At 38.1% G+C, this 14402-nt stretch overlaps 1 protein-coding gene across 16 annotated transcripts in view; it reads right to left on the reverse strand.

The window, feature by feature from the left end:
- ptprub (protein tyrosine phosphatase receptor type Ub) overlaps positions 1 to 14402 on the reverse strand; it is a 390953-nt gene that overhangs the window by 145212 nt on the left and 231339 nt on the right. For all 16 annotated transcript variants that reach the window (XM_067448179.1, XM_067448178.1, XM_067448177.1 and 13 more), the window contains 2 exons: positions 3882 to 3997; positions 211 to 385 (listed from right to left, as the gene is read on the reverse strand). In XM_067448179.1, the coding sequence (XP_067304280.1) occupies positions 211 to 385; positions 3882 to 3997 (291 nt within the window). The remainder of the gene's footprint in view (positions 1 to 210; positions 386 to 3881; positions 3998 to 14402) is intronic.

The following is a 14402-nucleotide window of genomic DNA, read 5'->3' on the forward strand; positions in this document are numbered from 1 at the left end:
AATGACATGGATTTAGCCAGAATCCCATTATCCTGTGATGTGCGTATTATGGGCAATAAAACGAAGACAGAAAGGATGAAAGAAAGGACGAAAGAAAGAAAGGATGAAAGAAAGAAAGGACGAAAGAAAGAAAGAAAGAAAGAAAGAAAGAAAGAAAGAAAGAAAGAAAGAAAGAAAGAAAGAAAGAAAGAAAGAAAACAAGCTCTTCACCTTTGACAATGAGTTCAGCAAAGTTGGAGACGCCCGATCCTCTGGAGGACTGTGTGACGCAGCGGTAGAGGTCCTGCTCTGGCTTCTGGACGTCCTCCAGTTGAAAGGACACTGCGAAACGGTTGCGGCCCAGGTGCTTGACAGAACCACCTGAGGACACTTCACCATTGTGCCGCTAGAAAAGAATAAAAACACATGAAAACATGCTACAGCCTACTCACCAGGCATACGCTGCCAAGAACTTATATAAACACCGAATGAGCAATGCACTTTTCTGGGATGAAGCCATTTTTCATTAGACTTAGGACATAAATAGTCAGCCAAAACAAGACTAAAATAGCAATTACCCAATTACTTTAACTCATCAGTTATACATCTCATATTTAAGGTAGACACATACACTATTTTGCCAAAAGTTTTAGGACACCTGCCTTTACATGCACATGTAGGGTTTGATATGGAGCTGTCCCACCCTTTGCAGCTATTACAGCTTCAACTTTTCTAGGAAGGCTTTCCACAAGGTTTAGGAGTGTGTTTTTGGGAATTTTTGACCATTCTTCTAGAAGCACATTTGTGAGGTCAAGCACTGATGTTGGAGACATCGAGAAGGCCTGTCTCGCAGTATCCACTCTAATTCATCATAAAGGTGTTCTATCGGGTTGAGGTCAGGACTCTGTGCAGGCCAGTCAAGGTCCTCCACACCAAACTCGCTCATCCATGTCTTTATGGACCTTGCTTTGTGAACTGGAGCGCAGTCAGGAACAGGAAGGGAACATCCCCAAACTGTTCCCGCAAAGTTGGAAGCATGAAATTGTCCAAAATGTCTTGGTCTGCTGAAGAATTAAGAGTTTCAGTGAGGGGCCAAGCCCAACCCCTGAAAAACAACCCCACAACGCATTGCACTTGGTGATGTAAGGCTTGGATGCAGCTGCATGGCCATGGAAATCCGAAGCTCTCAATGCAATGTTTTCGAGCTAATCTGAAGGCCACACAAAGTTTGGAGCTATTGACTGCAGAAATCTGACGACATCTACGCACTGTGCCCCTCAGCACGTGATGACCCCACTTTGTGATTTTACGTGGCCTACCACTTTGTGGCTAAGTTGCTGTTGTACCCAATTTCTTCAACTTTGTTATCCAATAATAGGTGACCATGGAATATTAAGTAGTAAGGAAATTTCACGAATGGACTTCCTGCACAGGTGGCAACCCATCCGGAATAACTGTTTGCAGAAGAGAACAGTTCATCTCCAAAAAAAATACAAAAAAGCATTATAAAACCACCATAAGAGTTAGGGACATGCCCGAAACTGAATACTATGTTTGGTAAGGAAATGCATGCATTCTACGGAGCCCTTAAATGGATAGAAAACCCAAAGACGGGAATAAACCGTATATTTCAGTGTTTTCGCATTTTCTCGCAAATATACAAGCCATCAGGGAGCCGCTATCAATATGCAGGGTATTGAAATCGCTTTCGCAAGCTAGCTTTTTACTTCCGCTTTCCAATCCGCATTCACCCGTACTCTGTGTATACTACTGTAAGTGCAGCAATGATACAATTTCATGCAGATGAATGACAGTGAAAAGCTTCAATTTATGTTGAGAGATGAGCCATACAATTTGGACACCGATGTATGATTAATCTAAATAATAAGGACCAAAAATAAAGAAGTCTTGAAAGTCTTGCACGTAACTTAGTCTTGGGAATTGCTACGTGGAGCTTGGTGAGGAACCAGACACGTCTCTCACACAAAACCACACTGATAGCAGCGGGCTTTCACTGTGGCTCAGGTAATTTAAGCGAGACAGTGGTGTGAATAGCACCCCATCCAAGATGTCAACGCATTTCCTTTTCCCCCTCTCTGAATACCAAGGACACAAAATGAGTGTTGAGAGTGCACTCACACGAACGGAAAACACTTTGAGAAAGAGGTCAGCGGCTGCTACACAACTATGTGTGTTTGTTTATTATGGGGCTGCTAAAGTGTTTAGGCTTTCAATGTGGTTCAAGACCACACAAACCAGACCTGAATGTAAGGGTAATGTGTGGGCAATGGCTGCAAATTTGAGGTTTGCATAAAACAAAGCCAAACATACAATCATCTGGCTTTGAGGGCCACTCTGTCTTTATTCAACCTAGCAATCACATTCAGTGAAATGCCAGACAGACAAACATGTAGGAAAAGCATACGAAATCCAATCTGAAGGGACTAAACGTGCTACACATTGCAGATGCATTTGACACAAGCGCCTGTTTGGTGTTCAGTTTAAAAATGGCTAAAACTAAGTTACCTGACTATATACAGTAAACTTTATTTTATTTTAAAAGTTAATACACATAATTTTACTATTCAAACACCATTCAAAAGCTTGGGGTATGTAATGTGTGTAGGTATATATATTAAAATTACACACACATACCATAGAGATTAAAGTGAGCAGCATGTCTAAGCAACAGAGCGGTTCACACACCACAAGGATGGGGACCTCAATTTAGGTCCCTAGGGTGACACGGGTCCCTACACTCTAAAAAATGCTGGGTTAAAAACAACCCAAGTTGGGTTGAAAATGCACCGACCCAACAATTGAGTTGTTTTAACCCAATGGTTGAGTTGTTTTAACCCAGTGGTTGAGTTGTTTTAACCCAGTGGTTGGGTTAAATGTTGCTTAAGACAACCCAATTGCTGGGTAAGAACAACTCAACCATTGGGTTAAAACAACCCAATTGTTGGGTCGGTGCATTTTCAACCCAACTTGGGTTGTTTTTAACCCAGCATTTTTTAGAGTGTATGAGTCTGTGTGCATTCAGGCTGAAGTCCCCACTGAGATGGCAAAACATGAACACACACACATTTAATGACAGATATAAACTGTAAAATATACCGGTTACCAAAATGTCATGATTAAAGGCAGAAAACTAGGCTGCAGCTAGTACTACAGACAGAGGAAGTAAGAAAACATCCATATAAAATGGAAGTGAGGACAGAGTCATATATCTCCTGCTGTGTTTAGGGAAGGAATGAGCACTTCAGAGGGTTTGAGGACATTGATTATTGCAAAATCTTATGTCGCTGTGACAGCTTGCAACCACAGGCATCTGTCCTTGACCTTGATGTGACAATCATTCATTTCATTTAATTCCATCTTTGATGCCAGAAACTTCAGCTCTCTGAGGGCCACAGAAAGTGTTCTATCCAAAGACCATGTTATATCTTAAAAAACTCTCAAGAACAATTATATTGTATAACGAAGACAGACAAAGACAAGGCTTTGCTTTTTAAGATTTACAGTTTACAACTAATTTCCTCAAGTTTCTTAAAGGTCTGGAATGTAACTGAAAGGTTGTCAAGTCAAACTTTATTTGAAAAATAAATGACAAATAGAAGTATTTCATTAACATGGCCTCTCTGATCTCATCTGAGGTAGAGTAGGAGTTTTAAGAATGAACACAATTTGAAAAAGTGTTCTTTAAATGTACAGTGCCTTAAGAAAGATCCCCTTTAAACGGTAATATTCAGGCGCTTTAAGCACATTTGGTGCTTATTTTGGTGACTCTCAACAGACGGCAACCTCAGCCTTTAGATGATAATTACATTGCTAAAGATCTCCAAAAAAAAAAGCTGAAATACTCACTAAAGCAATTTCCATAAAAATCGATCAATGCTCACCTCCAACAGGAACTTTTCTGCTTCCGAGGGACGCCCTGCTGCTACGCACTGGAAAGTGGCATTTTGTCCAGCGTTGACCTCCACGTCTCCCAAGCGGGAGAAATGAGGAGCTTTATCTGAGCACAGAGACATAGTGTGGGGTTAAGAATAACATCAAAATATACAAAGTCTACATTTATAAGTGCAAAACAAAAAATGATTAGCACACACTACCATTCAGAAGGCTGGGGTCAGTTCGAGTTTTTTTAAAGTAATTAATACTTTTACTCAGCAAGGATGAATTCAATTGATCAAAATCTGACATTAAAGATTTAATTTAATTTAATTAACTTTTAGGTAACACTTTACAATAAGGTTTATTAGTTAACATTAGTAGTTAAGTAATAATGAACTGCACTTTTAAAGCATTTATTTATCTTTGTTAATGTTAATTTCAACATTTACTAGTGCATAATTCAAATCTTATTAGCATTAGTTAATGCACTGTGAACTAACATGAACAAACCATGAACAGCTGTATTTATATCAACTAATGTTAACAAAGATGAACTAATGCTGAACAGAGGTGTTGTTCATGGTTAACTAACGCATTAACTAATGTTAACTAATAAAACCTTATTGTAAAGTGTTACTAGTTTTATTTCAAATGAATGTTGTTCATGAAATTGCAGATCAAAGATTCCTGAAAAAAAAAAAAACTATCACAAATATTAAGAGGTACAACGGTTTTCACAACACTGATAATAAGAAATGTTTCTTGAGCATCAAATTAGCATATTAAAATGATGTCTGAAGGATCATGACACTGAAGACTGGAGTCTGTATTTGATCAAATAAATGCTGCCTTAGGCCGTGTGTCCACCAAAGCGTTTTTAGCCAGCAGAAAACGCTAGGCGCTCTGCTGAAAACACCTCGCTGTGAGCGCTTGAGAGCGTTTTGGCAGGCAGCGTTTATTTTTTGTTCAGTTGAGACTCTTTGCTTGTTATGATACGGAAAATCTGCGGAAGTCTTACTAATTTTACAGGTAGTTTGTTTCTATATTGATTCTATATAAAACTGCAGATCCAATTAAAAGTATGCTCTGGCTTTTGTTTTAAATCTTTTTGCCCCGTTATTATTGCTTGTTTTCATCTGATGACGACACGCGGAATGTGGCAGTTGGGTCTGTGTTGTATTTGTCCCGCCCCTCCTCCACTGTGATTGGACGGTTGAGTGAAGAGTGACAGTGATGAGCGCTGCGTTTTACTCAAAGTACTTGTATGTTACTGATCTTAGCCCTCTGATTTGAACACTGTCTGCTGTGAGACTTCAGTGTAAACGCCCACTGCTGTGATTGGCTAACGACTTTGCAATGAGCATTAGAAGTGGAACTCTCGTTTTTACTATTACAGCTGTTGAGATTAAAGGTCCCGTTCTTCGCGATTCCATTTTTCAAACTTTAGTTACTGTGTAATGTTGCTGTTAGAGCATAAATAATACCTGTAAAATTATAAAGCTCAAAGTTCAATGCCAAGCGAGTTAACAGAAGTTCCCTTTCAAAGCCTACAGCGAACGGCCGGTTTGGACTACACCCCTGCACTTCCTTCCGGAGTGACGTAACTAGAACCGTTTGTTGACTAACCCCCCCCCGGAGAAGAGCGCGCATTCAGCGCTTGCATCTCCCCGTTATGGTAAGAGGCGGGACCTTTCCGGGCAAAGTGCGCTAAGCTGCTGTCCAATCACAACACGGGAAGCACTGGCCCAATCAGAACTCATTACGTATTTCTGAAGGAGGGACTTCATAGAACAAGGAAATCATCAGGCCGTTTCTAGGACAGAGAAAACGGTATACAGATAAGTAAATCGTGTGAAAAATACTGTTTTTTTACACGCGAAACATGAACTCATGTTATATTGCACACTGTAAACATAATCAAAGCTTCGAAAACACGCGAAGAACAGGACCTTTAACTAATCGTGAAAAGTGTTTACTGCACTATATTTACATCTCCTCCCTGTTGAGCGCATGAACGGAGTGAACTTGTCATCGCAACTGGATTTCTGCACACTCACGAATGCTTTCATCATAACTAACAGTTCAAACATGATGTAAATAAGAGATTCATTGTGCAGTGTAGACAGCACAAGAGTTTTGCAGAGTCACTGATAAACTCGCACTGTTAGATTGCTCCAGCGATAATAATGTGAGCATTCTTTGATCGCCTTCTGTATGTAGTAGAGCTGCAACTAACAATTATTAATCTAACTAATCTAACGATTATTTTTTCGATTAGTCGACTAATCTAACGATTTATTTTTTTACCCTTTGAAGTTTTTCACAATTCTGTGGCAACCCTCGCATAAGTTACGCTAGAGGTGTAACAGTACAGACTGCTCACAGTTTGCTTTGTATCACGGTTTTAGGTTCACGTTTCAGTACAGTTCGGTATTTGCTATGTTCAGGGGAAAAAGGACTACTGTCAAATGAAAATAAAGAAAATAAGAACAGATCACTTAAATAGAAGCAGCAGCACAAATAAATACTATTGAGCAAAGATGAGAACAAAATAAACAATGCTTTTCAGGTAGGTCTAACATTAGTTTTTAGGTAGAGAAATGGAATGAAGTAATCAAAAGTAAAATAACCACACATTTAACTGTTTAAAATCAAAAAAATAATCCTTATTAAACTTACAAAAGCTATTCAGTCAGGAGCAGTGAGTGATGTCTTTATCTTTTGTTTGACATTAAACAGACAGCAGTGAATGCTACTGCCCCTTTAAGACCCACGGATAGTCGTCGTATTTTCTGTATAAAGTTCACTTAAGGCATAGAGTAGGCTATGACAGTTTGACATACTTTTTGTGAGTTTGTCCGTTTAAGCACAGGATTTGAAAGATAACTCAATATTTGCGCGCTTTGGGACGAGTGCAGAGACAGATCTTCTCATTCGAGTCTCCTGGCTAACCTTACACAGGGGTGATGACGGTGAAAATGACTGCTCATATTCGGACGTACAGCAGCACTCGCATGCGTTTTATAAAGTTTACAAAGAGAGACCGTTTTGCCCACGTTTTTCTTTTATTATCGCTGTTGTTGTAGTGTACCTGAGGAGTCAGCGCGTGTATCCATCGACAGAAACATACATAAAGCATTATTTTCAAGTTACAACCCATATTAAAGATGCGTCATCAGATGCGAGATGAACCGAAGTGTAAGTGCGTCCCCGCAACTTTTGCTCGGGATCCCGGTTGGGAAACACTGGTCTGTATTGATTGACACCCCGCTGGTTTGTTTAGAATTATATGAGCGCCGTGACCGCGCGCTGCCGCGTGATGAAGGCGTGTCGCAACTCTGTTATTCAACTGCTCTGGTTTTAAAAGCTATGTCATACTAAATGCGCCAAAATGCAATAAAACTTGTTTTACGGTCGAATGCAACGCGTGTGTGTGTGTGTGTGAGTGAATAAGAGACGCGCAAAAGGACGGAGAGAGAACTTAAGGAAATGCAGCTAAACGAATATGCGTGCGTCAAAATGAATGAATGACGAATGTGGCGGCCGTTATTGATTATGTGGCAGTCCGCCACAAATTAGTCTATGTGTGGGAAACACTGTTTGGCCTCTGTTTAAAGTATTCCCATACTTTTGATATTCGCGGTCTAGGTTTTTGTGATAGAACCAGGAGCAGAAGCCAACATTACGCGAGATGAACGTCTGACACGACGCGTCGACGCATTTCACGAACGTCGACGTATTTCCGTAGTCGACGTCATCGATGACTTCGACGCGTCGTTGCAGCACTAGTATGTAGCGATTACAATTTAAAACTCTGATTATTTTTATTCTTCTAAGAGAAACAATGTGTAGTTGACAGTTTAGTCACTGGCTTGATTTACCCATGCACAAACAGTATAAACTATTTTGAGACAAAACATCTGACTGTACATGAATCATTACATAATCAGAAATCACTGGTCACAGATCAGGCATTAGAATTAACAAGCTTACATGTTGTGGCATTACTTTCGGGTCTTTAACTTACAGTAAAAGCACAGTCTGTGGCAAAATTGCAACTGATTAACCAAAGAATCCACCATGAAATGTGCAGAATAAACAAATAATGCTCTACTAAGAATGAGATATTCACATACACTTCCTAGCATTAGGATACTATGTAAGGTAATGTTATTTTTAGTCCTGTATCCTGATTCTCTCGCTCTCTTTTTGTCGTACCATTACGTCATAATGTAATAAAATCCGCAACAACGTTTTCCGAGCTTGGTTTCAATAAAAGCAGTTTTTGGACTAAAGAGAAATTTTGAGTTCAGAAACAGATGATGACATGTCAAAAGATCAAGGGAATTTTTATTGATCAATTCATGACACCTTTCATTTCTATCAAAAAGAAAATCGTACCAACCACAATCTCTTGAATGGTAGTGTGCATATAGTGATGCTAAGCACACTTTCACACTTTACAACTGCTTAAAGTCAACACTGAAATACCCGTTTCTGGTACATTATCAGGGACCTTTATTTACTGGCTCCATTCTGGTATGTTTTTAGCAATCCAGTCAAGTCCTGCCCTATATTTCTACATTTGAGTATTCTACTTTCCCTCAAACGTCCTATTTTGGAAGCAAAATATGTGAACGTTGCGCTGTGAACGTTGTTTCATGTGGACTTCAAATGCAGGGAAACAATCTCTTAGTCGCCAGAAATGTTGATTTGTTCCAGTTTGGCTAGTTAAACGCTGTGTCTTTATATGGGTTGTTTCCTTGCCTGTATGTGAGACAACTGATAATCCTATGGCATAAGGTCTAGATAATCTTCCTCCAGCGTTCATGATTCTTGGTACATTCCTTCCCTTTAAACTTAATCGATTTCCGTGAGGTCTCAGTTCAACTAAACTGCAATATGACCTTTTGAATTTAAAAGTCATATCTATTCATTTGAAGAATTTTTTTTGCAACTGAATACACAGAGTCAGGGATTAAACAGGATAAAAATAAGAAAGAAATAGATAGATAGGATAGATAAAAAATAAATAAAGACTTTACTGATCTCCAGGGGAAAGTACTGGTACAAGATTGCTGCAAATATGCTATATAATGTGCACAAAAACACACCTATGAAAAGGCATATTGCAGCTAAGATGTTACATTCACTGTCTGCATATTATATTGCAAAATTCACTGAATGAAGAAACCCATTTCAGAGTCTGTTGGTGGCAGAGGATACACTATGCATTCAAGCTCTGAAAGCCTAACAAGATGGTCAACAAGAGCAAAAAGCAAAAAAGGTAAACACAGATAAATGCTGAGGTTCTATTAAATTTGGCTTGCACATTTTAGCTGCAGATATATAAGCAAAACTTTTCAGATTTTTATAAAATCACTTCTTTGAATGGATGTCAGATGTAAAAAGGCCCTCAGGCAACATGAACAGCTTCATGTGTTAGTTAACCATGTTAAGTCTCTGAGAGCGGAGAGCTCCCATGGGAAGCGCAGCCAGCCCTGCACGTCTGGCAGTTTGATTGTTACTCAGTGTACAGTTTATGTATAATTTAATATTTTAAACTACTGACCTGTTTCTATTTGCATGGTGATAAGATGAAAATCCATTTTAATGTTCAGACAATTCAACTACTTAAAAATACAATAAAATACTCATATTCAGACTACAGTTACCTTTTTACTGATTACATGATTAAATGTTATTGTAACAATGGGAGTCAAATAATCATTTAAATAAAAGGATAGTATACCCAAAAATGAAAATAGGATGTTTATCTGCTTACCCCCAGGACATCCATGAGAGTTGACTTTGTTTCTTCAGTAAAACACAAATTAAGATTTTTTTCAGTTGCAGTCCGTCAGCCATGTGACTGGTAACACATGAGAGTAAAAAAAAACAAAACATACACAGACAAACCCATATTAAACCCTGCAGCTTATGACGATACATTGATGTCTTAAGACACAAAATGATCGGTTTGTGGGTGATCACTTCCAGTGCGTGCGGTCTGGACACGATCTGGCATAGTTTACGCAAGTGTCGGAAGTGATCACGCACTCAAGGCTTTTGGACATGGTGTATTAGAGGTAAAATATTATATATATATATATATATATATATATATATATATATATATATATATATATATATATATATATATATATATATATATATATATATATATATATATATATATATATATATATATATATATATATATATATATATATATACATACATACACTTTTTGGTTTCATATCTTAAGACATCAGTGTGTCGTCATGAGCCGCAGTGTTAAATATGGATTTGTCTGTGCATGTTTTGTTTTATGTGTTACCATTCACATGCATTATGACTGACAGACTGCAAAGGTTGGAGTTAAACATCTTCATTTGTGTTCTACTGAAAAAAACAAAGACACCTATATATTGGATTCCTTGCTATCTGTAAGCTGATAAACATCACATTTTCATTTTTGGGTGAACTATACCTTTAACATCCCCCCTACTACTATTTTATCTTTTAAATGTTCTTTTCTAAATCGCCTACTGGTTGTATATGTTCAAAAGGTCTTTCAGATTTGTGGACACAGCCTCTAGTCATGTGCCTATCACAGAAAACTAAGACCCATAGCATTTGATCACTGGATTTACAGAAATCATTTCATTTTTAACATGTGCTTTCTCAACATTGCGACACTGCATTTCTAATCATCTCCTAATTAACACATGAATTATTATTTAATTTATTATTATTTAACCATGCATTCATATATTTGGAAGGCTTTTGTCTAAAATTGAAATATATTCAAATTTTAATTTTACATAACTTCATAATATTCACATGCAATGCAGGGATTCCCCAACTTTTTTGTTCTTCGACTTAATACTTTTACTTGAAGAAACCCCTGGATTTTTTTTTCAGTAAAGTCAATGATAAAATTGTCAATAATATTATATTAATATTATTTATTATAATAATAAATAATAATACAAATAAGATCATGGTTCTCAGGTGTCAGTTGATAATCACCTGACATGCAGGCAAACAAATAAACTATTGTTTAAAAAAACTTTTTTTTTCTTTTTTTGTGTGGCATTTTTAAAAATTGTTTGATTTAATTACTTAGCTTTTCATTAAACTTCCTTCACGAACCCCAGTCTGGGAAAGCCTGACATAATGTAATATATAATGCAATATAATGTAATATATAATATATAATATTTAGTTATCAACAACTTTATGTTGTTGATAACAAAAAATGGAATATATTTTCATTCTCTTTCTTTTTTCATATGAATATAATGGATTTTATTTATAATGCACTTTTCATTCCGAAGAATCTCAAAGTGCAACAAAGGGGGGGGGGGGGGGGGATAACAACAAAAAATGAATAACAAGTAAAAATATAGAATACTACAAACAATCAACCAACACAGAAAACAGAACAGAAAACAGAGCTGATGGTGAACAGAAACAGAGCTGATGGTGAACAGAAACAGAGCTGATGGTGAACAGAAAACAGCTGATGGTGGAAGTCTCCACGATGGCCCAGATGACGCTAGCCCGGTGCAAACTTCAGCCACCATGCAGCTTAAGCCCAAGGGAGACCACCAGTGAGCAGTCGCGACGAGAAACATCAAATGTCCACCAAACCAGAACCAACCAACCGCAGCAATTCAAACGTAAACATTAGAAGCGGTGGAAAACGGCGAAACGAGGAACAACGTCCTCTCAGTGGCTGCCAGCAATCAGCAACAGCCCCAATTGTAGCTCTGACTGTTAGACTAGTCACAAACATAAGGAAATAAAATAAAATCTAAATCTAATAGTACATTAACATGATTTGTTACTTTCTTTAGTATTTGTTACTTTTCTTGAATATGGTACAAGATTGTTCTACTCAAATCAATGTGATAAACGAGTTTGGTCAAAAGTAATCTAAAAGTAACCCAAAAGTAGTCTGATTAAATTACCTTGAATATGTAATCTAATGGATTACATCATTAACTACAATTTTTGTCATGTAATTTTGTAATTAGTAACCGATTACAATTTGTAAGTAACATACCCAGCTCCGCGCAAACAAAGCAGTGTGTTTTTGATGCAAGGGTTTTGTGGCAAGCATATCGGGGTCGAGAGCCGTGAGAGCCGTGCGAAGCCGGTGGCTTGATTGCTCGAGTGTCTCACGGAGGAGCTCCGGGTTGATTAAAGGATGAGCGGCGACAGTGAAGGACGAGAGAGGACCAGGCCTGGACTTTTGTTTAAGTGTGCGGTGGTCGCATGCGAGAGACTGCCACTTTTACTCTCATTTTGTTTTGTTGTTAATAATTTAAGTGTTTAAACGTTCGCCAGTTCCCGACTCCTTGTCCCCTGAATCACAAACCTTGCTACAGATTTGTCACAGAATCTCCCATGTGAGTTTATTTAATTTTTGAATCATCTACCCTCACTACACACATCTGAAATCTGTCAATCAAAGCAGATAAATAGGCTATGAGTTCTGTTATAACAGAGAATACTGTTTTGTCCATCCACTCAGAGCGTGTATTGTTATATCTTATTTGTAAAACCAGGCGGAGGCCCAAGTTACATTCTTTGAAGTCCACGGGTGGCCATGTGTTCAGTGGGCATTCCACTGCGTGATGCTCAATTCATGTTTTTATGAGTCAACATGAATCACAAGGCAAGCAAGTGGGAAAAGGGACAGAAAATCTGTCAGCCAGAGTGTTAAATATGCTTGTTTGTGTCCTACAGACTTTGATTAATAGATATTGCAGTCACCACAACACAGGTTATGATGTGTAGAGAATACAAAACAACCAAAACCACACCCTCTCTTCAATCAGATGGAAATCTTCTCTCTTTTTTCGCTCTTTGTACTCTTTTTGCCTGCCTTTCCTTTTGGACTTGTCTTGCCAAATGGTGATTTCCGCAGTCTGGCGCAATGCCACTCTCGACAATGTGTGTCCAGGTCCTGATGAGAGTTTTAATTATTTAATGTGCACAGTGGGGCTTAGATGATGCCATCTGCCGCCTGCAGGAAGTGGGGAGGGGGGGGGGGGGGCAAGGAAGAGGGTGTTAGGAGACTCAGCAGAGATGAGCTTTCATGACCACAGCATCTGTTGATTTCCTTGTTTGGAATTGCACTTTATTACCATCTAATAGTACTTTGTCAGTCTTTTCTATTTAAATATGTATAAATATCACTACAGTTTTATGAAGCCTTAAAAGCGTTAAGGTGTCCCTCGGGGGCTGTGAAAAGGATTGTTAACTTGGAGCGAGGACCGCATCTCAGCGGTGTGCCACCTATCCCTATCGGCTGGTCACTAAAACACATTTCAGCACATCAGTAACAATTACAGTTGATAATTGCGCGGTGGGAGCCTATTGAATTGGCTGTAGAAAAGGCTTGCAATAAACATAAAAAGCATATAAAGCAGCTTGTTTTAATAAAAGCTAGATATGCTAGAATTCACTAAGAATTGATCACACCCACAGCATAATTTATTCGCACACGCAGTCTGCATTGTTCTGGCACCCAATTCAAAAGGAATTATGCAAACATTAGGAAAGAAATTAGGCACAAACATGTCCTAAAACGCAATATGCATGACAACAAATTACAGGTTGATTCTAGGCATAGGCCAAGACTAGGGCTGGGATAAACGATTATTTTTTAAACGATTAATCTAGCGATTATTTTTTCGATGCATCGATTAATCTAACGATTAATTTTCCCTGTCCGATTCGGTTACGATTCGATTCGATTATCGATTATCTCCCCATTAATTGCCTAATAGCAATTTATACATGTTGATTTAATTATCTGAATGAAAAAAACTAATTCCTTAACATTGCAATATATGTTTATTGCTCTTAAAATTCCAAAGTAAAAGACTATACAAGAACAATGCATTCAATAAAATCATAACAAAATACACACACACACACACACACACACACACACACACACACACACACACACACACACACACACACACACACACACACACACACACACACACACACACACACACACACACACACACACACACACACACACACACACACACACACACACACACACACACACACACACACACACACCCTATTTTGAAGTTACTGCACTCTGCCTTTGTATTGTCTGCAAAAAATATGGAGTCATGCCAAGGCAAAAGGCAGTAACTTCCATATTATCAATATTTGGTTGCTGATCACCTTTTACAAAATCAATATAGTAACACCGGTATAAAATCTAATGATCATGGCATTTATTTTGGATGATTTACAATTAATTATAGCCATCTTCTTATTACCATCATGTGCTTTGGTTGCATTCTGATGCCATTATTAAGGACACAATACCTCTAGTAAAGAGTATCTTCATTGGTGTGCAGCAAAACTTACAGGTTGATAGGTGACACTGAATTATATGAACAAGATAAGATTATTTCTTATGAGTAAACTTTTGCATATATAATGCAAAGATATAAAAAATAGAACAAATAACAAATCATGTA

The sequence above is a fragment of the Pseudorasbora parva genome, chromosome 7 (genome assembly GCF_024679245.1).
Source record: "Pseudorasbora parva isolate DD20220531a chromosome 7, ASM2467924v1, whole genome shotgun sequence".
NCBI classification, from domain to species: Eukaryota; Metazoa; Chordata; class Actinopteri; order Cypriniformes; family Gobionidae; genus Pseudorasbora; species Pseudorasbora parva.